Source organism: Neopsephotus bourkii, unplaced genomic scaffold (genome assembly GCF_033783945.1).
Source record: "Neopsephotus bourkii isolate Nb327-2 ecotype Australia unplaced genomic scaffold, CSIRO-AGI_Nbou_v1 NB_1574, whole genome shotgun sequence".
Classification (NCBI taxonomy): domain Eukaryota; kingdom Metazoa; phylum Chordata; class Aves; order Psittaciformes; family Psittacidae; genus Neopsephotus; species Neopsephotus bourkii.
The window spans coordinates 1761955-1787022 of NW_026902050.1; the positions used below are offsets into that span (position 1 = coordinate 1761955).

At 39.8% G+C, this 25068-nt stretch overlaps 1 protein-coding gene across 19 annotated transcripts in view; it reads right to left on the minus strand.

Annotated features, from left to right (window-relative positions):
• DLG1 (discs large MAGUK scaffold protein 1) overlaps positions 1-17111 on the minus strand; it is a 169436-nt gene extending 152325 nt beyond the window's left edge. For all 19 annotated transcript variants that reach the window (XR_009728190.1, XM_061371457.1, XM_061371469.1 and 16 more), the window contains exons 1-3: positions 16948-17111; positions 16523-16654; positions 2781-2947 (exon numbers count right to left, since the gene is read on the minus strand). Coding sequence is in view for 18 of the 19 variants with exons in the window: in XM_061371457.1 (XP_061227441.1) it covers positions 2781-2947; positions 16523-16654; positions 16948-16966 (318 nt within the window). In the remaining variant the exon portion in view is untranslated. The remainder of the gene's footprint in view (positions 1-2780; positions 2948-16522; positions 16655-16947) is intronic.
• Positions 17112-25068: the final 7957 nt, after the last annotated feature.

A 25068-nucleotide genomic window follows, 5' to 3' on the forward strand; every position in this document is an offset into this window, starting at 1 on the left:
TCCACGGTGTATTAGAGGAAAAAAAGGAAATAAGAAGCAACACTTAAGACAGCTATACTGCTTTTCAAGACCTTCAGTAAGGGAAACTGTCCATGTACAGCTCTTTTAGTGCTTAGGAAAACATTTAAAACATTTTTGCAAAGCCTCTTACATCTTCTATAGGAAAAATATTATCTTCTTTTTTTACATTCGCCTACAAAGACAGAAAAACTCAGTTTCCCAAGTAAGTGTTCAATTCTTTTAAACAGCATCAAATCTTTCCATCACTCTTCATTTCTTTTTAAGCTTTAGATCTTCCTTGTAAATCTCTTTGAAGCATTCAAATTCTTCTAAGTGTTTTTTACACCACAGTACCTTAAATTTGACAGCATTTCCAGCAAGTCATTATGCAGACCAAGTAGAACAGTTCTGAACCACACTAATGTCAATAAGGTGTTTCTTTTCATGTATTAACATGACATGGTTGACTCACCTTGAGATTCAAGTGACCCAGATCTTTACCAAGAAACATCTTATTAACTCTTCACCTTCTAGAAGTGCTACTTTAATACAGCCAAAGTGCAATGTAAACCAACACTGTACTTCGTCCTGCTGAACTAGAGCCTTCCCATTAATTACTTCAGGTGCTCAAAGCTTCATTCTAGTCTTCGCTTCTGAAGCAGCAACACACCATTCTTCTCCCATGGTTTAATTTATAATTTAATCAGAATATTTTCACTAGTATCTCAAAGTAGGATGCATCTTCTTAGAAACTGATATCTCAAAAGACAGCCAGTTAAACCATGTCAAAAGTTTTACTGATGTCAGAATTTATCCCATGTACTACTTCTTCCTACCACAAGTACTGTCAGCACTTTAGAAAGAAGCTTTTTGACAAAATTGTTAACAACTATGATGGCTATTATTTGGTTTCTTTATTACTTTCAAGGAGCTACAAAAAGACTGTAGAATCCTTCCCAGTAATTGTTAAATTTGGATCCTCCTTTCCTGCCTTGATCATACAGTTGCCATTTTTAAAAGGTAAGTGTTTACCTATCTGCAATTTTCTGAAACTTCAGAAGGGCAACTGTAGTGACTCTTCAATTGCCTTATTAGGGTCTTTCTACAGGAAAACATAAAATGCATTAGAACCAGCTTATTTCAAGACACCTCAGAACACAAACTTTGCCTATCCTTGCCTACCCTACTGCCTACAGTTCATTTTGCTCCTGGCTTCTAAGAGACTCCATTTCCACCATATCCACCATAGTTGTTCTACAGCTCTAAGCCTAAGATTTAGTTGATGTCCTACAATAAACAGAATCATAGAATCATAGGCATAGCACAATGGTGTTTTCCCTACTATTTCTCATATACCCTAGCATTATTCCACTTTCTCCAAAGACGACAATTCTTAGAGTTTTCATTAAGGTGGCTATGACGACAGTCGCCTTTTCTATGCAACTTCAGGTAACTAAGTTTCCAAAAAGAAATACCGTTTAAGTTATCTAGTGTATAATCAAGATTCACAAAAAACAAAGGAAAATAATCCATTCCTACACCTTAAGTTCAACTAAATTTTTAAAGTCTCAGTGTTCAATTACTTACAAACCTGAAAAATACAGTATACTTACCTGCTCATTTTCTTCATGTAAAGAGATTTTAGTGACTGTTCTTGGCAATATGCAACCTGTCCCTAGCTAGGTTAATCTTTTATCTGCTCATTTTCTACTTTGACAGAACACAACATGACTCTTGGACTTCCTCTACAGTTTCTTTTAAGGTATTTCTGATGCATTTTATATTAGCTTCAGTATGACAAAGGTCAAAAAAAACCTAGAATAAGCACAAGCACTTTTTTGTTTTTACCTGCACAAACTCACTAGCGTATCACACAATTGCTTATGACCTGCAGCTAAGTGAACTTTCTTACACAGCCCAAACAGCATCTAACAGAGGTTACTCAATAAAGCATCGTAACAACCTCACATTGCTGGGTAGTACAAGCTCCCACATTTCCCGGCAGGCTGCAGCACTAATCCTTTGGCTGGTCTTCTCCAGTGCTCTTCCTGAGCTCTACTGCCATTTCATGAAAATGGGTCATCACAGCACACTACTTTCATTTATGACTGAGAAGCATACACTTTTTCCAATGCTCAGGACTGAGGGCACACTTGAAAGAAAGTTCACCCCTTTGGGGACAAATAATAGGTCTGACACAAAAAAATTCAAGCAATGGTGTAACTAACTTGAGCAGGGAGATTTCAATTTAGTACACATTAACATGTATTTCCCTGCTAAGTTTTTTCACCACTCTCTAATAACAACTGGATTCATGTTAAAAAATAAACATAAATGTATTTTTATATTTTCCTTCCAGAACCAGCTGCTTAAGTAGCAGAGAATTCCTTATGAAGAGACTGAGAAGTTCACTATCAGAAAGATTTAACTTCAGATTTCCCAAACTGCTAATGAAGTAATGACTATGTATGATAACTATGTAATGACTATGAGTATGGATGAGTATAAGAATACTAAGACTGTCATCAAAGTTCCAAATTCAGAGCATAAATCCAATTTAATGGTCACTTAAGGGTCCATTTGACAACCAAGTTTATAAATTTTTGACTGAGCAAAATGCACACATCTGTTATTAAACATTCCAATAATTAAATCCCCTATTACTATCAATTCAAGTTTTCTATGGAAATAAATATTTTATAAAATGAAGGAAATATAGAGAACAATACTGAGCTAGTAGTCACAAAAAGAAAAATAAATCAAAGATTTCTTTATCATACCTCTACACTTGGGCTAAGGCTGCTCGGCAGTGTTTCTGATGTCACTGTTGTGCTCGGAAGGCTGGAAAAGTCCCAGGTATTCACAGGCTGTATTGGTTCAGATGGCTGAGAGTGATCAATACATTTTGGATTGTCCAATAAGGTCACTTCATAAAATTCTTGAATATCTAAGGATGTCCAAAAAAAGAAGTCAGACTTTACAGTTACTGTAACATTCTGATTTTAACAATATCTTCCCCCTGCAGAACAAATTAGATACCTAATACTTTATCTACGTATTACAGATGAAGGTTTATCACCCAGACCATTTGAACTTCCTTAAAGGATACACAACTCACTCTCTGTGCCCTGTATCTCAGAGCCCATATGTCCCCACTTACTTCAGGCTTCTGCTACCGACCCCAGTAGCGTGATCTGCAGCAGGAACAGCAGAAGCATATGGAGTAACTGCAGTAGAACACTGGAAGGGATGGGTTGTCTATACTTCAAGTTACAGTATGTGTCATTTCAGTTAACGGAGCTTTTGGTTATTTGAAATCTACTGTTCAAGGGCAGTATAAGAAGGTATGTTTTTCAGTACATGTTTTAATTAAATGACCACAGAAATAAAACTGATCATTTTATATACATATACTGATGACCTCAGCAAAAGAGAAGTTGCAAGAAATTAGGAAAAAGGAGATTGGAAAAAGGACGTATCATCATCTGCTTTTTCAGTCTAAGTAACACAACTTGGATGAAACTTTTAACAGTATGAATTACAAGTCGTACTTATGAATTAATAAATACTTGGTTTTTTTTTCTTTTTTTATAACCCTGAAGACTCAACTGGAAACTTCAGTAGAACAAATATCTAGCGGCATTAGGGTTTTTTATTGACATCCTATCCACTACATGAAGCACCAATAAAAATAACACAATCTAAAGCAGCATCAAAGGTATTTCTATGAAGTATAAGATATGAAATTTGCTACCACAACTATAAACACATCCATCAACAACCAAATTAAAAAAAAAAAAAAAGATAAAATTAAGATGTCTGAAAAGTTACAGGCTAAGGAAAGGGCAGACAAAGAAGTTGTCTTGTAAAGATTTTAGTCTCTTCTGTGAGGTATAAATCTGCTAAAGAGGAGCTGTAAACCACACCAACTTCACAGAAAGCAAATATATAGATACAGTTGGTCCAAGAAGTAAATAGGACCCAGGCACAAATAAGAAAGACACTGAACTGCAGAATCTTGTAGTTTTCAACAGCTGTTCAGGGTCATAGCAGAGACACAGCAATTAACTCTTTTATAGAACTGCACCATAAAAGATAGACAATGCACATAAAAGAAGCCTTACTGTTGCTGGTGATCCAGTCTTAGATTTTTTTTTTATATATATATATATAAACATATATATATATATACACACATTGCACTCCTGCTCTCTACTAGTCCAGAAAACTGCTATTCTCATTTTCCATTTGTATCTTTTATCTGAGCAAGAGTCAGATTCCTATCAACTGCTTACATTAATTTTTAAAGTTATACTTGCTCTTAGTGCTGCTGATTGAAGAAGTAGCAGTGTGGGTTGCTGAAGATGTTAAGTGACCTAGATATACAGGAGCAAAGCAGCCTAAGAGATACAAATTGCCTTTAAATCCATCTTTCACATTAGCTCCCTCAGTTGCAAATTTGTCTTGTAGCTGCATTAACAGTAATACATCAATCAAGAACAATAAGGTAATCCCCCCCCAAGAGTATTTTGTATATTAAAATACGCAATGGTTTAAATTGATCCTATAGCTGCAATCACCAGCAACCCAGCCAGGAAGATCACTACATTATTTATGGGAAGGGGCTATTTGTGCAACTGTTTTGCAGCAGAAATCTAGGGCACTGATTCTCAATTCTGCTACTGTTCTTTTAAGTCCCTGCCAGTGGAGGTAGCCATTTATTCATACTGCAGAATGACTTGTTTCAAAAAGCACATTATTTCCCAAACATCTTCTCCACTTCTCTGTGAAAAACACCACAACAGGCTTATTACTAAAAGATGTCAGAAATACATACACTACTTATTTCTGAGGATTAGTTTCTGTTTATCGTGAACTTGCTCCAAAATCCCTTAAGTTTCTAGGAACTTGGTGTCTATATAATAATATGTACTTTTCTTTTTTAACATTTATTTACATTTTTGCTATTCAGAATGAAAACATTAAGTACTTAGGAGTGTAGGCAAGCAGTCTATGCACCCTGTGCATTAAGCCCACAGAGAATGAGTGCTAGAGACGTAGATTTTTTTAAAGACAGAAATTCAGGCCATACCTCATTCAACCTAAAATATTTCTTCTTCTGGTCTACTGCGATGCATAAGCTCACAAAAATATTTAATCACATGAGCACACTTAAATATCTACTTAAGTCATATTAATCAGTGGAAGCATTATTAGCATATGAAAAGTTCTAATATTTTCCTAATTCTTACAAGTAGCAGGTGGTAAAATACTAAGTTCTTTTGTTGGATTGTTTCTGAGGTTTTTTAGTTATACTTGTGGTTAGATTCCCTCTTAAAGCTAGATGTGCTTTTTTTGTTGTTTTTTAAATGTTCCAGCCCCTTCCTCCCACATTAATTCCACGATATATTACATCTCAAACTAAGTTACAGAAAAATAATTCAAATCAGACATTACACAAGAGTAAAGGAAAACACAGATGGGGAACATTTCTAACTAGAGGGGAAACACTAGAACAGCTGACTGACACTAAAGAAAACAGGGGAAAAGTTTCAGAAAGCCAAATTGACAAAAAGTGATTTATGATAGGCAACACAGAAAATCATCCTGGAATCATATCAGCTTACAAATAAAACTACATTAAGTGACCAAATGAGCAATACGTGGGATGGCAAGAATAAAAGTCTATACAAAGCAAGTGACAGACCACCAGTCTTGAAAAGGAGGACTCTTACAAAACAGGGAACTTTTCTTCTTAACTTAGTAGTAGTGTGAAAAGCTAAGCAGTCATGACAAACACGGTTGTGTTGGTTTTTTTCAGTATTCCTTACAGTAGAAGTTGACCGACTGAAAGCAGTTTGCTGGTGCACTCCCTGATCCCTCTCACCCCATATTCTTCACTCATCTTAGTTTTGTTCTTTGAATAGGTTCATTCACCAGTATTGTGATACACTAGAAGCGAAAACTGCTCATTATTTAAGCAAACAAGAAAGTTGCCTAACCAATATAATTTCAAACCCAAATCAACTTCACAAGGGAGTTCCAGGTTCCCTAAATTCACAACACAGTAGTTGAAAGAGCAGCAGAACTGCAGAAGCAAACAAATTCTTACAACATCTTGTAAATTAAATGTATTTGATGGCACTTCAAGAGCCTACAACAATTCTGTCTGGAGGATCTGCCTCTGAGGACAAGGATTCCAACTGCAACATGACACCATTCCTTCAGATAGATTTCTTCCCTGCTCCTTAGTAATAAGACACAAGGCCTTTGCTTGCCATTTCTACTGGTATGCGGAGTGTCTGATACTTTTTGCTATGTATTCATAAAGTGCACTTGTAATCAAGGGTAACTTAACATTAGCATGTTCTCAAAATCTCACTGCCAAGGCAAGATCTCTACATGCACCTTTCCTGTAGAAAGGAATATGTAATTTTAGTATAGTCAGCCAGTAAAATAAAGCTGAGCAGAATTCTTCTCTGCATTCACTTATGCAGGAATCTTTTGATAACAGTAACTTTGCAAGTCAAAGATCAGATACCTATAATTGCATTTTCTTAAGGGAATGGTGTAACCCTATAAACAAGGTGTTGACATTGCTTATTAACAGACCACGAGCCCCATGCTAAGCTAATAACCAGGCATATTGACTTGTCTTGGCCTACCTGGAGCCTTGTTTTAGCTTGTCCAACAGCAATTATCTAAAGACCAGGTGACTTATCTAATCTGAATAGCTTTCACTTAGCTTCAGATGATTGTGTGATATAACACCTATTTTAATAAACATTTATATATAAAATACACACAACTTACACATTAATAAATACTTAAATATTCAAGTATATAAATTTGCATATAAATGTTCTCTACATTCCATATATACTTGTATGTAAAACCAATAGGGTTTACATCGCTCAGTTGTCCAAAGCCAAGTAAAAAGCTATACTTAGGTACACGCACACACACAGATTATACATAAAAACAAGAGTATGCATGTATTTCTGTAGCTAACAGGCATCATAACAAGTAGTTATTCTGTAGAGAATGAGTTACTTATGACCCCAGAACAAAAAGCTGCATAGAGGAGCCCAAGCACAAGATCACAGCAGAGGCCTTGAAAATAAAGGCACAGGTTGATATTCGAGACCTCAAGGCTAAGAGCGGCTCACCAACTGCTAATTACTGGTCAAAGGAGATCAACCTTGTGAACTTGGCAAGAACAGTTTAAGGGGTAACAGAATAAAGAACAAGCATCCAGCATATGTAAAACAGACTGTATATGCAAGAAATTCAATTGTAATATGGAACTGCAAAATATTGAAGAACAAAGCACAGAGCATATTAGCAGTCAAAAATAACTTCAAGAAAACACACCAGTGAGAAGAAACGACCAATCCCATACAACTCCATGGGAAGCACCCCGTGTACCACTCAGTCTCCCATTCCCTGTCCTTCCCTGCCCATATTTTAGTATGCTCTGGCTTTCTAATAGTTATTAAGCAACTCACTGCATTTTTTAATGCGATACTGTTATTTAGGTAGCTGATGTTGGACTTTTAATATTATGGTATAGAAGGAATCACTAAAATTTCATGGGAATGTACTGCTTATCTCATGGAAGAAGGTTGTAGCAAAGGGGTGTCAGTCTCCCAAGTAACAAGTGACAGGACAAGGAAATTGCCTCAAGTTGTGGCAAGGAAGGTTTAAACTGGATATTAAGAACAATTTCTTCTCCATATCCATTTAACACCAGTAAGCCAAAATTTGAAGTATATGATAAATGATCAACAAGAAAACACAAACACAAAGAAAAGCTTCACATCTATTTACCAAACAATGACCAGAGTCAACGAAGTATTCTCTTTGTGTATTCATCAGCTGGTTGCCTTGTGTCATGGTTTGTGCGTCTGGACAAAAATAGATGTTTGTATTCATACTATGAAAAGTGAAAACCAACCTCATCACAACCCATGTAAAGCCCCTTTCAAAGTTTGTTGTCTTATTTTGGTTTGGGGTTTTGTTGTTTAAGGTTTATTTCTTCTTTAAAAACAGACTACTGCTGTGTACAATAAAGACTTCTTACAAATGGAAGTTACAAGTTGCAGTGCAGGTTTCTCACCATGCAAGTTCTATTCTATGGTACCCTTTACTACAAGCTACAGCATGCAACTACTCATCCTCAGCCCTAAGACTTTTTTCAGTAACTTGTGTCCCACACTTTGAACCTCCCTTCAGCATACACTTCGTTAAACTCAAATTCCAGGAGATGCCATTTTCCACTTCTAACACAAATGCTCCTTAATTTGCACTCAACTGAAACTGCCCTCATCTAACCTCAGATCTAGTTGTTTGTTTTTATTCCTATAGCTGCTTTTTGCAGTCAGACATGTTCAACTCCTTGCCAGTTTGTCCACTTAATGCTTTCCATACTATTCATTCATATTTTCTTCATTGCTTACTAATCATCTTGCCACATCTGCGCATTGCCTCTTTCCAGTTTTTCTCCAGAAACCTACAAGGTCTTCTACATTCAGAACTAAGACAGGGAACAAAATAAATAAATAAATAAATCTAAGCTGTCATCACACAGCCAAAAAACTGACATAAAATCATAGAATAGTTAGGGTTGGAAAGGACCTTAAGATCATCTAGTCCCAACCCCCCTGCCACAGGCAGGGACAGCTCACACTAAACCATGTCACCCAAGGCTAATAATCTTCTGCTCTTTCAAACTCTTTTCAGTTTAACACCACCTCATGCTCTCTTAGTCACCAACCTAAGCCTAAAAACAAACAAAAAAACTCACTTTAACTACAAATGAACTCCCAGTTATCTCACTCCCTACAAATACCCCAACCCCAGGTGCATATTAGCCACTACAATAACATACTATTTTTCTTCAAAGGGTGTATTTACTGTTCCCATTAGTTGGATCTAAAAAACTGTCAGGAACAACTGAAATTTTACTGTTAAAACTTATTTGTAGGATGTGCCCTAAATAGTGTCCATGCAAGACATAACCAAAAAAAAAAAAAAAAAAGAAACTATTTTTGGGATGAGTTCACTCAACATTCCAAGTAGAGCTTTCACACAGGTAACTGTGTGCTGCTTCTAAGCTCAGCTTAGAAGAAACTGGTGCTTGTGCTGTCTCCTCTACCAACAATAAGCTCAGCGGCTCCAAGGTAATTATCTGACATTGTTAGCAATACAAGGATGGGTAGCACCACATCTCCATTAGTGGTAACATCCAGTATCTCCATTAGTGACAACACTTGCACATTTCCTGCACCTCAATTCTAACCACGTTTCTAAAATCAGGACTTAAATTTGCAATGCTGTCACAGTTTCTCCACACATTTTCCTTACTGCACCTCTGTCTTAGGCCAACCTTTTAATTTCAAGTCAAAATAACTCAGCTTTTATGAGAACTTGGCTGGGAAGACACTCACACACAACAAGATTCCTATAAAAGCTTTACCGAAGAGATCTAGAGCTGCCCCTAATTTGAAGAAGGAACATAAAGCTAAGGAGGTTATTCTAGTGCCAGCCCTACACCTTTTGTGGTCTTTTAACACTCTTGCAAATCTGGCCTAGTTATAACTCAGGAAGCCATCTGTGCAAGGAGACTAGTCAGCTGCTAGAGTTCAGTTTCTCTGAAGATTCACACCAAGTGCATGAAAACAAGCACCATCCTGCAAAATACAGGAAACCAGATGCACAGGAGGCACACAGCATTTCAGCTGCAGATCTAAACAAGATGTTCTGCCCTTGCTGCTGGGGTCACCATGGAAGCAGGCCTAAGATTAACACCAAATCTCCTGTCTCATGCTTTCCCCCTTTCCTGTATACTTTACCCAGGTACTGAAGTAAATGTTGAAGGAAATTAGGAGAAAAGCCAGATACCCAGCATGGCAGGAGACAGGCATCAGAACTAGCGAAAAACACAGGTAAAAGAACATAGGAAATAAAGTGAAGCAAGAGCAGGACAGAAGATAAACTTTCCCCAGAACCTGGAAACTATACCAATTATTCCAATTTCAACTTTCTTTTCAGCCCCTGGATGAACAGCAGATTTATTGACAAAGTTTTCTTGTCAGTAGTCCTTTTTAATAGTGACTCTGTGAAGAGAATACTGCAACTGATAAATCCTACAATGCAGCTATTTAACACTGGATACACAGTCAGGATAATGACCACAAGGACAGTCTTTTGCCACAATACTATTTATCTGCATACCAGTAGCTACTCAACTTACATGGATCTGGCTTGCTATTTTAGGCTACCAGAAGCAGCACCTAATCCCAAAAATTCAATACACTGCACTGTCACACACAGATGTAATACAGCATGGAAAACACGTAAAAAGCAAGTATACAATAACCCCAAAACTCTCCACACTACTGAACTGCACCACTTCCATACAAAACAACAGGTAGCTCTTTAATCAGGAGGAGCAATGAGACTGACTCATTATTAGGTACCTTGAAGGGGAAGACATAAAGTTCTTGCAAAAAACTGGGACATTTTGAAGCAGTGACAAACTACACAACAGAAGCATGTTAACAAAGACTGAGTTAACACTCCAATCATCTGGACACTAACCAAAACATTTTATCCTCCCTCCATCTGGATAAACAAATATACATTAAGTACTCAACTAACTTTGACAATACAACCTTAGGTTAAGTCTCTGAAACTGACCCACCTTTGCAAAAGTTTCAGGAGACCACAGTAAGCATAACCACAGTAGATCATTAGGAAACTTGTCTGAAAAGCAAACACCTCTAAGTTGCAAGAATTATATTCTATGGTTGTGTCAGTCTCAAATAAGCAAAGATGTATTACAGAAGATGCAGTCTGGAGAAAAAAAATCACAAAAATGCAGTAAGGGTAGAATTTGGAGAAAAATTCACAAAAATGCAGTAAGGGTAGGATTTCAAAGGGAAAATACCCTGTCTAGCATCTGCAATAGTTCCAGTAGTATCCAATATAACAGAAGATGCAACTCTCTCTAATCTTTAATAATAATTTAAAAAAAAAAGTAGTAATAAAAAAAAGCCTAACAATACCAAGAATTTTTTTATTCTTAATGTAAATAGTTTTGAACTGAGTCTGAAGGAACTTGTAGTGGGGCCTCAGTGACACTTAGAAATGGGAAGCAGTTCACCCAGTAGTCTTCTCTGCGTTAACTGAGGAGCAGTCTTACACAGTGACACATACCCACAACAAAAATTCTCTACAAGGGCTAGGCTGACTTGACAAGTTAACTGTGTCATCATGCCATATGCTCTATTAACTAACTGTATCACTGCAAGAAAAGCTGATACTGAAGTTTCACCAAAAGCAAGTACTTTTGGTTTCAGTTATGAAAAGCTTTTGCTTTAACCATGTTTGATTTCAATTTAGCCAGCAAGCACAGAAAGTATTTCCATGCCAGCTCATTGAGAGGGAGCTAAAAGAGCAAGAACGTCTACAGAAATGCCACACACTGCTCAGAGAAATGGGGCCACTTGTCATCTATAGCAGGAATGTGGTCAGTCCATTTTGAGGGGTACCAACTCTGAAGAGTGCTGACCCAGCCTGAAATCTATGGTTGTTTTCTGAATTCAGTTCAGAAAGTCAGTGTGAACCACACTGAGGAAGCTGAAGAGCATGTTTCACATTCCTAAATGTTTCAGCCCAGGCAAACTGCTGATAAATCTGAACACAAAATTTACCTTAATGCAACCATCAACTTCACATAAATTTCAGAGACCAAACCTCTTTTTCTGGTGTGTAAAAACATCTTAACAGCATTTTTTAAATACTCTGTCCGATTCATAAAGCTCACAAATCCAAACTATGGTTAAAAAAAAACCTTATGGTTACCAGGGGGGAGCTGTTCTTTGGTTCAGTCAGGATTACTGAAACCACTGGTTTTTTCTTCAAAATTCCCACACTGGATATTTAGCATTAGGAATAGCCAGTGTGTAAGCACAATTCTCAAGGCAGATCTTTATGCAAAAGGACTCCAAGTGAAATAAATCAGACTGCTTATACATATGAAATTCAACACATTCAAGCTCCCATAGTCAGATCTGCCAATTTATACCAAAAAGCCTCTATATGCATAGCTATAAAATAATAAATAGAAAAAAAATTAGAATCATAGATTCAACTAGGTTGGCAAAGACCTCTAACATCGTCAAGTCCAGCGTTTACCCCAGGACTGCCAAGTCCACCACTAAATCATGTTACTGAGGGCCTCATCTACACGGTTTTTGAACACAGGGACAGCAATTCCTTCACCTCCCTGGGAAGCCAGGATATCTGCTTGGTTGGCCTTCCCCCTTCACCCACAAACATTCAACCTTCTCACAATATTAAGTCCCAGGCAGTCGATGCACTCTGACATACACTGCCTCTCTTTGCTTGCCTATGCTTTCTGAAGAGCCTGTAGCCATCCATTGCAGCACTCCAATAATGCAAACTGTCCCACCACTTAAGACAGACAAGACAAGAAAGGTAACACAGCCAACTTCACTGCCAGGGAATGTAGAGACGACTCTTTCAGAAATCCTTTGTTCTGACACCTGTGTAAATGGAGGTTTATTGTCAGGAAAAGGTATATTTTTAAAGTAGTAAACTACCTTATATTTCCAGCTATAACTAGTGATAATTTTAGAAGACGATTTTAATATGGTCAACTGGAGCACTTAACCCATTAAAAACAGACTTAAAGTACACAAAAAAAGATTGTGTGTAAACAGAAGTATGTTTTTTCCCCTCAGAAAGGCTAGACTTATGCATGCATATGCTCCTCTTATATTTTCAAAAAGATAAATACATCATATCTATACCTTCACAAGAATCTGTACCTTCTCAAGAAGGCAAAAGTGCCTAAATTAGAAGCAGAACTTCTCTGCAGAATTATTACCTATTCGAAGACGAATTTGAAATTCTTCACCGAAGTGAAATTAAGTATCTCATGCTTCCGTATGTGGATATCTTACTTTGGTGTCTTAATAACTGACTCACCTCTTATCATCAGAGTATCAGAAACAATCTATTTTAACTACAACCAAGAAATTATAAGCTAGAAAAGATACCATACAATACTCAGCCTGTGCAATGGGAAATCTACTTAAAACTGACACTATTCTCAAGTCAATTTTAATTACAGGCCCTTGGTATTCACTTAATTAAAGTCCTAGACATCATTACACTTGGCTGGTTGAAGCAATGGCAATGGGAAATACCATGGGCTTTTTCACAAACTGTTTCAAGGAGCCACATTTGGTTATAAATTTTGTTACTAATAGAAAGTTCTTACAGTTATTTCACTTAAGATACAGCACTACTGCAATGTCAATTTCAGAGCAGTGGTTGTTCACACTGACTGGCTAATGGTCCAATTCAAACCATTTAAAGCCATAATTACATATTTAAAAACCAGGTCAAATTTGTAGATTGTTGAGCTAAAATTTAATTGATAGAATTAAAAAGAGAGGACAACATTAAAAAAAGGGCTCAAATATAAAATAATACCATTTACGTTTCAGCATCCAAATGCAAATTCAGGGAGAAGTAACCTTTAATTACTTTATGTGTACCTAAATATATTAAATACATGAAAAAAATTGTAGTTTTCAGGAATATTTCATTTCCCCCATTATAAACCCAAACATATATTTCTGTGCATAAAGTAATGTCTATTTAATGTTTGAAAGAACAGCATTTGATTGCCAAGTTAAAAACTATACTCAAAAGATAACATAAAGTTGACAGCAGATCCTGACTGCAGCCTTCACAGATATTCTCGCCTACCAAGGACAGCCAGGTCTGGGAGATAATACAGTATCTTAGAAAGAAAAAAACAAACAAACAAAAAAACCAAAACACATAAACACCAAAACAAAACAAAAAACCCTAAAAACAAAATAAAAAAAAAAAACAGAAAATAAATGAAGTCCTCTTTCAGTATTATTTTATTTAAAATAAAATAAAACAACAAAAAAAAAACCACAAACAAACAAAACCAAACAAACAAAAAACACACATACACACACACACCAACCCACAACTATAAGCAGCACACTTTCTGGAAGAAGTATCTACAGGAGAAATAACTTGATAGTTGAACCTGAAACTTTCTGTCAGAACAGCATCAGGTATTTAAGTTAGGAACAGATCACAACTTCTCTGTAAGGCACACTTAATCAGCCACAAAGTAACATGAAAAGCAGTATTCAAGGTAAGCCTATCCTGGAGAAAAAACAAATCATTCAGCGTGCTCCCAGATCTTCACAGAAAAACAACAGGCAGGAACAGGCTTGAGGTCCTTCCAGCAACTGCATCCATGCTCCAGACTGCATCTTTTCCACAGAGTCCCCCAATTCTTTACCCCCATCATGCAATAGTCACAACATAAAAATATATTTATAGGAAAACCAGAGCCAGGAGCACCCTCCCATAAACAAGATTTCCACTGACGTATTTCCATGGAAAGGAGAAAGACTCAAGCTGACAGCATAAATTGCTTGGGAATTACTAACCTTCTGTGTTACCACCTTTCAGAAAAGCAGTTTGGGAACATATGCATGCACTCTGTAACAAACGATTATACACTTAACCAGTAAATGCAAAGTTAATGCAATACTCCCAAAAAGCATGACACCCATTGCGCATGCACAAAAACTAGGGTCTTATGATTGCAACGTGCAACATCTAACAAGACCAGAAAACAGGCCATGTAGCCCACTCAGGGAACAACACATGCTTATTTTACGCTCTTGCAGAATGAAGCCAACAGACATGAGGCTGCCTGCTGTTTCAAGTTTAGTGCTACTAGTAAAACAATGAATATCCGTATGTGGCTATGAGAAGAAACTATGTCATACAGGTTAGAATATCAAAAGCTAATGATGGGTATCTTATTCAATGAAGGGGAAAAATGGTTTACTGCATGGATCTTCAAGAGGGTTTTTTTTTAATAATAATAAATATAATAAAAAAAAAACCACCACACATGTACACACCCAGAACAAGAAAAATGGTAGTCAATGCTGAAGTTTGCCAGGTGAAAATAAAAAGCACAACTGCAGTACATTAAGCTTCTGATACAAAACTTAAACATTGTGGTCACAAATAGGTGAATCCTCTTCATATGTATCCCACAAAGATTTTCTAGCGTTTCATCACGGAATTGGTTAACAACAACTGAGTACTGAAGAGAAATTCACAGAGCTCCTCTAAGTAAAAGATTTCTGTAACTGACCTAGTTTCACAGCTACCTTTCATAAACATACACGATGAGAAAGATGCAGCAAGATTACCATCTTCTGAAAACCTACTTAAGATAAATAAATGATCCAGAAGAAAACACTCTCATGCAGGGAGGCACATTTATGTCTTGCCTGTCCTGTGTTTCTACCACAACACAAAAAGATATTTCAAGTCCAGGCTGCATAGAGCCATAGGTGACATGGTCTAGTGCGAGGCATCCCTGTCCATGGAACTAGATGATCTTAGGGTCCTTTCCAGTCCAAACTATTCTATGATTCTAGGCTGTGGTTCTATGAAATAAGATACACACTTGTATGACACTAACCACGCAGTAAGCCAAGTAACAAAAGTAGCTACAATGTTTGTTAATGGTACAATTCAGACACAGGTTACTCTGTTAGAAAACAAGCATGCAGAAATGTACAAATTTTACTCTAAGGTAAACTAAGAAAGCCCCTTCATCCATTAGCTGTCATAAAGACAGCAACAATCAAAATCAAGGAGAAAATACAGCTCAGTGCTTCCCTGCAGAAGTTTCCAAATAAAGTCAGGATTCTAAAAGTTGTATTTATGCTTCCCCTCCATCCCCTCAGACATCCGTGCAGGAAATTAAAAGCTACATGTAAGTAGTACAACAAGACTTGTGGGAAAATTTCAAGTGAAGCACTACAAATTCTCTAGAATTAATAGTGTTTTCACTACACTCTAACATGGGGGGGAAGGGAGGGGGGGAATCATTGTAGTATACTCTGAGGCATTAGAAGTTTCTTCTTAAAGTTAACTTTGCACTTCAGATACACGCTTTATGATGTTTCTGGAGTTTCTTCATCAGGAACATTTGCCTGAATCCAACTTCACAATAAAATCATTTTAACTCATTAATTAACCTGTTATAAACGGACTCGCCAAAAAAAAATAAAATAAATAAAATACTCCTTAGAAAATTTTCAGGCAAACAGGTATGTGGAAAAGCAGTCTAAAGAAATGGACAAAAAAAAAAAATCACAGAAGAAAAAATTGCACCAGTTTCAAGCAGTTTGGGCTAATCAAAAAGCTCGAATAAAGTCGGTACATGAAACAAGCGAACTGTTGCTCTCTAACAGCACGTGTGTTACTATGCTAAACAAAAACAATGACAAAAAGCACGTGGCTTCTAACATAAGGGCAAAATACCTTTTCTTTTTACTTAACGCTGCAAGTGATAGCACAAGCAAGAAACGATCGGCTTAAGCCCAAACCGAAAGAAGTCAGCCTTTACCTATCAAAGCCTGGAAAAGGTTACTTTGAAAGATACTGATGACACGCTCTATGGAGTTTCGCAGCTGCCGGTCCTCCGCCTGGCTCAGCTTGGAGCGGTATTCCTCCAGGAGGCGCAGGGCTCGCTGGGTATCTGCAAGCAGAGACCAGAGACACGGCTGACCCTGGCGCACCAGGTAAGAGGACAGGGGAAGCATGCACTCGCGGAGAACGCAACAAGCCCCCGCCGTCGGGACCGCCCCAGCCCAGCCCGGCAGCTTCTTTGTTCGCAGCTAAGAAAGCGCGGGCGGGACCATGCCCCTCGGCGGACTCTCACCGCCCGCAGCCCGCGGACCAGCGGCCGCCCCTCCTCGCCCGTCCCGCCGCCGCCCGGCGCAGCTGTTGTCAGGCATCGGCTCTGGCAGCCACTCAGCACCCAGCACTCACCTTGTTTCCTAACAGGCATGGCGCTCCACCGCTGACCGAGACTCCGCCTCACAAACTTTGAGACCGACCCGGGGCGGCGCGGCGGGGGCGGCGGAGCGGCTCCCCCTGCCGGCCGGGCGCGGGAGGGGCACGGCGGCCGCCCCGCCTGACCGACCCGCCGACCGACCCAACCGCACGCCCGCCGGCCGGCTGGCAAAGAGACCGAGCGGCTCCACTCAGGGCTCTCTCCGCCGTGGCACCCCCGCGGGAGCCGGGTCGCGGCGGGTCGGACGGCACGGTGCGGCGGGCCGGTACCGGGACGGGCAGGATAGGGCTGAGGCTCTCCCTCCGCCTCCCGCTCGCACTGCTCAGAAATTCCAAACTTTCCAGCCAAAATGGCGGCCTGGAGGCTGTGGGGAGCGCGCCCCACCCCACGTGACCGGGCCCAGCGGCCGCCCAATCAGGGCTCGGCTCGGGGCCGGTACCTAGTCGGAGGGGCGGGGGGGGAGGAGGCAAGGTGAGCGCTTGCCGCCCGCCTTAAAGGGGCCGGCGCCCGGCGGCACGGCCCCGCCCAGGCCCGCGCCAGGGGGTGGCGGTGCAAGGGGCCTCGTCCCGCCTTCCCCCGGGCCCTCAGGGTGCCTGGCAGCTGGCGCCGGGGAGCAAATGCCCGCCCGCCGCCAGAAAGAGAGGCTGGGTCCGCTACACGGCGCCGGGAGCCCCGCGGGTGCGGCTCCCCACTCCGCCCAGCCCTCCGCGGCCAGCGGCATGCTCCCTGCTTCCGTCCCTTCCTCCCGCCGGCGCGGCCGGACTCGAGCTGGTCCGGCGGGCGAACCCCGCCCTCGGGCATGCACGGCGATGGGGCCGCTGTCCAGGGCGCACCGGCGGTGGTGGGCGGTGTGTGCTGTAGGAGGGAGGGGCAGGTACAATTGTGCCACCGGGTTGGTTGGCAGTAGCGGTTATCCCCCTTATACCGCGTTACCGAACGTGTACGTGGCTGGCAGCAGTTAATGGGCAAAAATGGACTAAATAACTGTGTTGGCAGTGATACGGTAAGAGTCCCAGGTACGGATGAGCTCCTGTTGTGCTACCTGCCTTACAAATAGAGAGCTTAGATGTTCTTGCTCCAAGAAGCTGACAGCCCAATTACATGACAGGAAGTCATGGGGGAATACAGAAACATTACAGACCTTTACCGAGCAATACATAGTGCACCAGCATCCACCTGTTGCTGGGCTTTTTGCTTCAGTCATCCTGGCAAAGAGAGAGGAAGGGCTTATTTGAAGGAGGATAAAGAAATAACTTTGCTGAGGTTAACAGAGGACATAAGGTTAATGTGAGGACATCATGGGAAAAGGCATGAAAAGCCTTGCTTATCTGAAAGTTTAAGAAGTGGGTTGTGTAGGCTGACAGCATGGACTGATCAGAATCATGAAAGCTGCTTTCTAAAAATTGGCACAGAAATAGTAATGAAGTGCCTTCAAAAGCAATACAAACAGCTTGCTTTTTTGCGTGAACAGCAAGGAGGAGATGGCATAAAAATGGGTGACTTGGACAGAAACATGATTATCTTTGTGGCATGTTCTAGAAGCCTATTAAAGGGAAAATGTATATTAAAATTTGTGAATTTAGGGGTACTCAAATACTTGTACTGAGGGGGAATGTTACTTATTTCTCAATCAGGTGGACAATCAAACAGACCCTCAGAACTGAAACACTTCATACCCTGTGTGGATGTGCACATGAGAGGCAGAGAGGACTGAAAGTTCAAAGCAAACGTTGCTGATGTGATTTTTTTGACTGAAGTTTGCATTTTCATTTACACTTTTTTGATTTAGGCACAACTAAAAGTGTACAAGAGCTTACTCCAGGTACCTAAAAAAAAAAATCTCCTGGGCAACTCTTGCAAATTTGAAGTCTAAAAATCAGGACCAGATTTGCTGTAGCAAAGTCCTAATTTTACAGACGACTTACACTGCAAAAAACCTAACTCAGATCGAGAAAAGGCCTCCCCTCTTCTCCCCCTCTCCTTAATAGTCCCATGTTTTCTAGGTTTGCACCAGGAGTTTCTTCTCCTCCCACAGCTATGTCCTGTGAAATTCTTCATTTCTCATTGAAGTAAACAGAATATACATTTAGTGCTGACACACATTTCCCATTTTCCCCATCTCCAGTTGTATTTTCATACTTTCAGAATTTTGGCACTAATGGTACCAGTATTTTGAAATTAAAGCATGCTAAGAAGGGACAGTGGCAGAAGACTCCATCATCTGGCCTCATCAGTTTTCCCTGTTTACAACAGCAATAAATACACTCTAAAGGGGCCACAGTCCTCTTGATGTCAAGGAAAATGTATACAGAAGGAGAGGAAGAACAGCCTAAATTTAGCTAGCAGAAAGAAGACATCTGCAGCAGTTAGGCTGCTTTTGCTGACTGACAAAAACGTATTATTACAAATAATTTTTTTTTTCAGTAAAGAAACTACTTCTTCATAAACAGTATTTGATGTTTCCAAGGCTTTTTTATTTAAAATAAGAGGTAATCCCATTGCATACAGCCATTGTGCTGGGGGTAGAGAAATAATCCCATATATAACACCCTGAGACAGCATTTCTTACTTGTTACTAATGCTCCAGGAAAAAAAAAAAAAAAAAGAAGACATCAAAGAGGGGGTCAGGATGATGGATCAGCAAGCCAGGAAGCAATTAGGTGAGCCTTATTGTACCTCAGAGAGCTGTGTTGATTCCTGGCACTTCTGTTTCAGTTAGAGGGGTATATTTGTCGATTGAAAGTGGTTGAACCAGAAAGCACAGTACTAAACTTCGATATATAAAGTGGTTTTGAAATTCCAGTGCATATAGAAAACCTTATGAATGGAAAATGGCATTTTTACTAGCACACTGCAGTAAGAGCCACTGTTGCAAAACTGCCCTGTATTACACATTGCTTCTTTCAGGCTCCAGTTTTCAGGAAATTGTGTAGTTCCCTTGGAGGAGGAGAAAACTGGGTATGAACCAGAGCATCATTTGTGCCATGGCTTAAGCAATATCACTTAATCATACCCTTATAGACAGCATACAGAAAGGCTTGTACTTAAATTGTGACTGGTGTGGTCAGCATACAAGTCAGCATTATGCTATGCTGTGCTAAACACATCCTGGCTGTGCTCCAGCATGACCCTTGGTGTAGTAACTCCAGAACAATTATACAAAGCAGCAGCCTGTCACCGCTGTAGCCCTTCTGGCCCCAGGAGTGGCTGAGGGTCTGACCTAAAGCCCTCTCTCCCTGCCTTCATATCTCAGTTAAAATCCCTTCTTTGGCAACCACTGTCAGTAAGCCTGCGTGGGATGCTCTGTCTGGGACAAACAATCAGCTTGCTTCAACGCATGTATCGCTATACCCATTTGAAGACATGGTGTTTACAGGGGTGTGAGATATGGGAGCAGGAGGCTTTTGGCAGCAAGGAAGCAAGCACAACACAAGCATGTTACCCAGATGTGAAGGTACTTTCCATAACAGCCACCTGATCCTAGTCCATGCATTCATGCACATGAAAAAAGCAGGCCCTGGGAGAGAGGCTAATAAAACCAGTTTACAAACAGACAGTGAAACAGAGACTATGCTTTTCCATTTTGAGAAACTACGCCAGAGCTTGTTGGTACTTGCCTGCTCTGAAAAATCACAATAGTGACCTCTGCTAGGGATTTGTACCTGATCATACACCAGCTCCTATCTCCTCAAGGCAGACCAGCTGCCAGACACCACTTTGAAAACTGTTCTTTCTGAATGTCGCAGCTGGCACCTCACATAGTAACTGGAGAGGTTTGATGAACTCAGAACTTCAAAAAGAGTCTTCAAGAAACATTCACAAGATCCACACATAACACACCTATCAACACAACAATAACCATTTGAAAACCAAGTCAAAAACAACAGCAGACATCACTACATTGCAAGAGTTTACAGTTATCAGTATGGCCAAAAAAATACAATAGTAATAAGCTCAGACAAACTCAGAAGGTGGAGTAGACTAACTCAATAAATACTGGTACATGTATTCATATTCATGTCAAGTTGGACACTGGTAGATATGGGCATATTGCTTGCATTGATAATATTAACTTTAGTCAAAATAATTGCTGCCAGTTGAAGGGTAAAGAGTAAAACTGAAGAGGTTTTCTTTTTATATTGTGCTTATTAATATAAGAAAACACAAGAACAAGAAGTTTGGATCTTTTTATCTTGTATTTGTCATCTCTTTAATGCCCAAAGTTACTATAGAGTATAGCAGTCACTACATAGTATACAGAGCAGATTATTTCCCTTTTTCATACAAAATTGGGAATTGTTACTCATGAAAGGATCTCTGACAGCTGCAGAAAAGCTTTCACTTCACTTCCCCTGCAAACTGAGTGCAATGCTTCACAGCTAACTGCGGAAGCAATGAAACTAATCAAGCCTAATTTCCCGTGGCTAATAAAGAATGCAGTCTGAGTGAAGTTAGCTTGTTCATTATGCCTCCACTCATCTGGATTCTCTGATGTCAGATAAGGTTGGATCACATGCCACAGCCTTGCTTTCCAGGAGCTGTCTTTTCAGCAGAATGCCTTTTCTATATAATCTGTAACGTTGTGGGTTAAGAGATGCAAACAACTTCTTATAGAAGCATTCTGCTTGAATGAGAGCTTGGCATGGTAGCATGTCTTTTTCTGCAAGAGCTACTACATACAGCTAATTTTCATGAGGCTACTAAAGATTAAAGCTACTCTTCTCATTGTATTGTGCAGTTGCTGTCACACAACCAGTGAGTCACGTGCCTGCTATATATACTGTTAACAGTCAAAATACAAGCTCACTCTTTTCTATCATCGTCATTCTTGTGGGTAAAATAAGTTGCTGCCTATCACACACAGAAGAATCCAATTTTATTCCAGTAGTTAAATTCAAAGTTGTATTAAAAATCATGGTTTAGCTTAATGAAGCCTACTCAGTGGAATTTGTATGGAATCATCTCACGCATCTGTTTGATTTTAATTTTTTTCACACAGAGAAGACTGTTTCCCCAGTAACTCAAGCTTATTATTTTTAATTTGTGAACCATGCATCCAGTGTTTGTCCTCATAACTGAAACTTGCCTTAGGTTAATTCGACCTTGATCAGAATAAAGGATGCCTTTATTCTTACTGTTAAAGAGTCCAGCTGAGTATGACTAGTAGATGAACACGTTCCTGTTTACAGGGAGAGTAAGAGAACTGGTCTTTTTTCTTTTAATTAAAAAAAATAATAATAATTCTTTTTTCTCCTATCATTGTGCAGTTTGTGTGCTCTAAAGTTGTTTGAGCCCTTGTTTAAGTTAGGTGTCGCATGCCATGTGCGTAAAGTCATCTCATCTTTCTTTGCTCCTATAATAATTATATCTGCTCAGTTTGAGACAATTCACAATCCTACAAAAGAATGAATTTTATCATTCCAGTGACCTCAGGAGCTAGAGCTTTATAGGAAATGATATGCAACTTCTATCTTATTTGAATATTTAAGTATATTTAACTAATGTATAGAATAGTACAACTGGAGTGCCCATGAACAATTAGAGTTCAGTGCCTGGCTGCTAATGCTCAAACACCTTCTGGAAGGCTGCCAAACATCCAAAACAAAAGCATACAATACAATATTAATTATAACTGTTAACAGTTACCACCAATATGACATGCATCAATCTAGATCATCTTCCTCCACACTTTCTGTAACCAGGGCTGTGTTATATAATATCAGCTTAACGGCTTCTTAGTTGACTTCCTGATGTAAAGATAAACATGATTACATAACCTGCCTATTTTAACTTTCTCAGTTAAATTAAGCAGAGAGGTTGGTGTATTGTGTGGAATGAGTGTGTCTGTGTGAAAACCTGGCCCAAGAAATAAACCCACAAAGAGCAGGCTAGGTGCTCTTCAGCAGTCTTTTCCTGGGAGAAGTGCAGCAGCTGCTTTGAGTTTTGCTGGATCCAATGCTAAACAGCTGTGTTTAAACAGTTAATTTGGGATTGCTTTTTAAGTGTTACCCAACTAAAACAAACTCTATTCAAAATAAATTTAACTCTTCACGTCATATGAACATTTAACAAATCCCCCCAAAATAGCAAGGTTACCCAATTCAGACAAAATAGAAGAAAGTGCTGTCAAACCTCACCATGGGATTCAGATACAGACTATGCAAAGCAGCAGCTTCTGCCAGGAAGCACAGAAGCCACTTAACACTCTAATGTTTTCTCCTTACTTCTGCAGCACACCCCACAGCATGCCTTGAAGTGGAAGCCATCACTCTGTTTACTCTCTGCTAATTTCCAGACAACTGCTCTCTGGAGAATCCACCTCAGCCAGAGTCCTTGCACTGTCCTAGTGCCAGCTCAGACTCTACAGCGTCTCAGTACAAGCCTGACCCCAACCTACAGTATAGAAAGTGGTGTGCCTGAACCACGCCATCCAGTAGCACACAGCAAAATGACATCACAGCATATCACATCAAGATACCTTTGTTTTCCCAACCCAAACAATGTAGTATTTGTAGCAGAGAGCATAGGATTGTGCCCAGCTTTATGCCTCTTACACAAGGCTGAGATCTACATACATCTGCTGCCACCACGTTGTCCATCACATGCCCCTGAAGAAACAGCCCCTGTATTTTGGGATTACAGAAACATGTAGCTACATTAGGTGAGTGGGAAAACTAAAAAGGAAGTGTGCGGTGATTTTTATAGAAATCAAAATCATACTTGTCAGAAAGTACCTTCTTTTAAAAGCTAAGAATCACTCTCCAAGCAGTTTTCTTGCAAGGTATTAATTCACAGTAAACACTGAGTATTTCCAGACACTGCAAGAAAACACTGAGCATGTGGATCTCCTATAGTAACCCTTCTCTTTTACCTGAGATGACAGCTTGTTTAATATCTCCTCTTCCTATGCCAACACCTATCTTTTGAACTCACCAGATAATTTAAGAAATACGTATTTGAAAGCTATTAGCAAGAGCACAGACAGCAGACTGCTCACTTGCCCTTCATAAACCTCGGCTCCATCTGTAGCATTCTGCCTGCTACTAGCTGCAGGATATGCTATGAGTACCCAAGTTCCATGCTTCCCCTCTCATATCCCCTCCTCACTCCCTGCTCTTCAAGGTTGTGAAAATTTTCTGCAAAGAGAACAATTGAGATGAGAAGTTACTGGAGCCAGCACCATCAGCTGCTCCCCCAGGGCTACCTGCGATGAGCAGGCAATTGAATTATCAGGCACACCTTTCCTTTAATGGGTTTTTTTTCCTCTTTGTTTGTGTAGAAGCTTTGGGAGAATAAAGGTGAGTACGTATGTTCTGCAGCTGTGTGAAGGAAAGGAGCGGTGCTAAAAAGGAGCACAGCTACAGAATTCAAGAAAAGTTTTGTCTTGTTTGGAATTTTATGAATAATTCACATTATAGGAGGGGGGAGACTGCCAATGGCTGAAGCTGAGCGGTGAGTCCCCGAGTGTCCCATGAAACAGCTGCAGAGCTGGATCAACTCCGGATGAGCACTGAGGAAATCTGGAAAACTGTCCAGCTATGCAGGGATCTACTGTTGAAGAGGACCTAAGGGCTGGAGAAATTGCCCACAGTTAATGCATCATGCCCTTGATTCCAGGTGCAATGAGCATTCAGTGGTGCTGAGCTCCCGTTAACAGTGAGCATCCTGCAGAGCTACATAGCATTTCCATTGTATTTTGATAATGTGTTCAGGTGCAGAAAGTCCTTGTAAACCTGCTGTGTTCTCAAGAAAGGACTTTTCAGAGAGCCATGGTGGATTTTGTAAAAACCACCCTTCAAATCCTGGTGGTACTGTGTCTACTCTTACTGAATATGAAAGAGATTATCAGAGTCCAAAGAACCTGTTACTGATTCACATGCAGATTCCAGTTTGTCCTTTCAGTAAATCCTCTGTGAAAGCTCATTTGATTTTTGCAGCTTGCATATCATTTATCTTGCTCCAATCCCCTGATCAAATACTTTTGCAAGGTGAGGGCAGTGGGCATCTTAACAGTTTCTGACGGTAAGTTCCCAAGGAGCTTATATTAGACTCTCAGAATCAGAACTACTTCTAAACACGCTGATCTGAGCATTTTA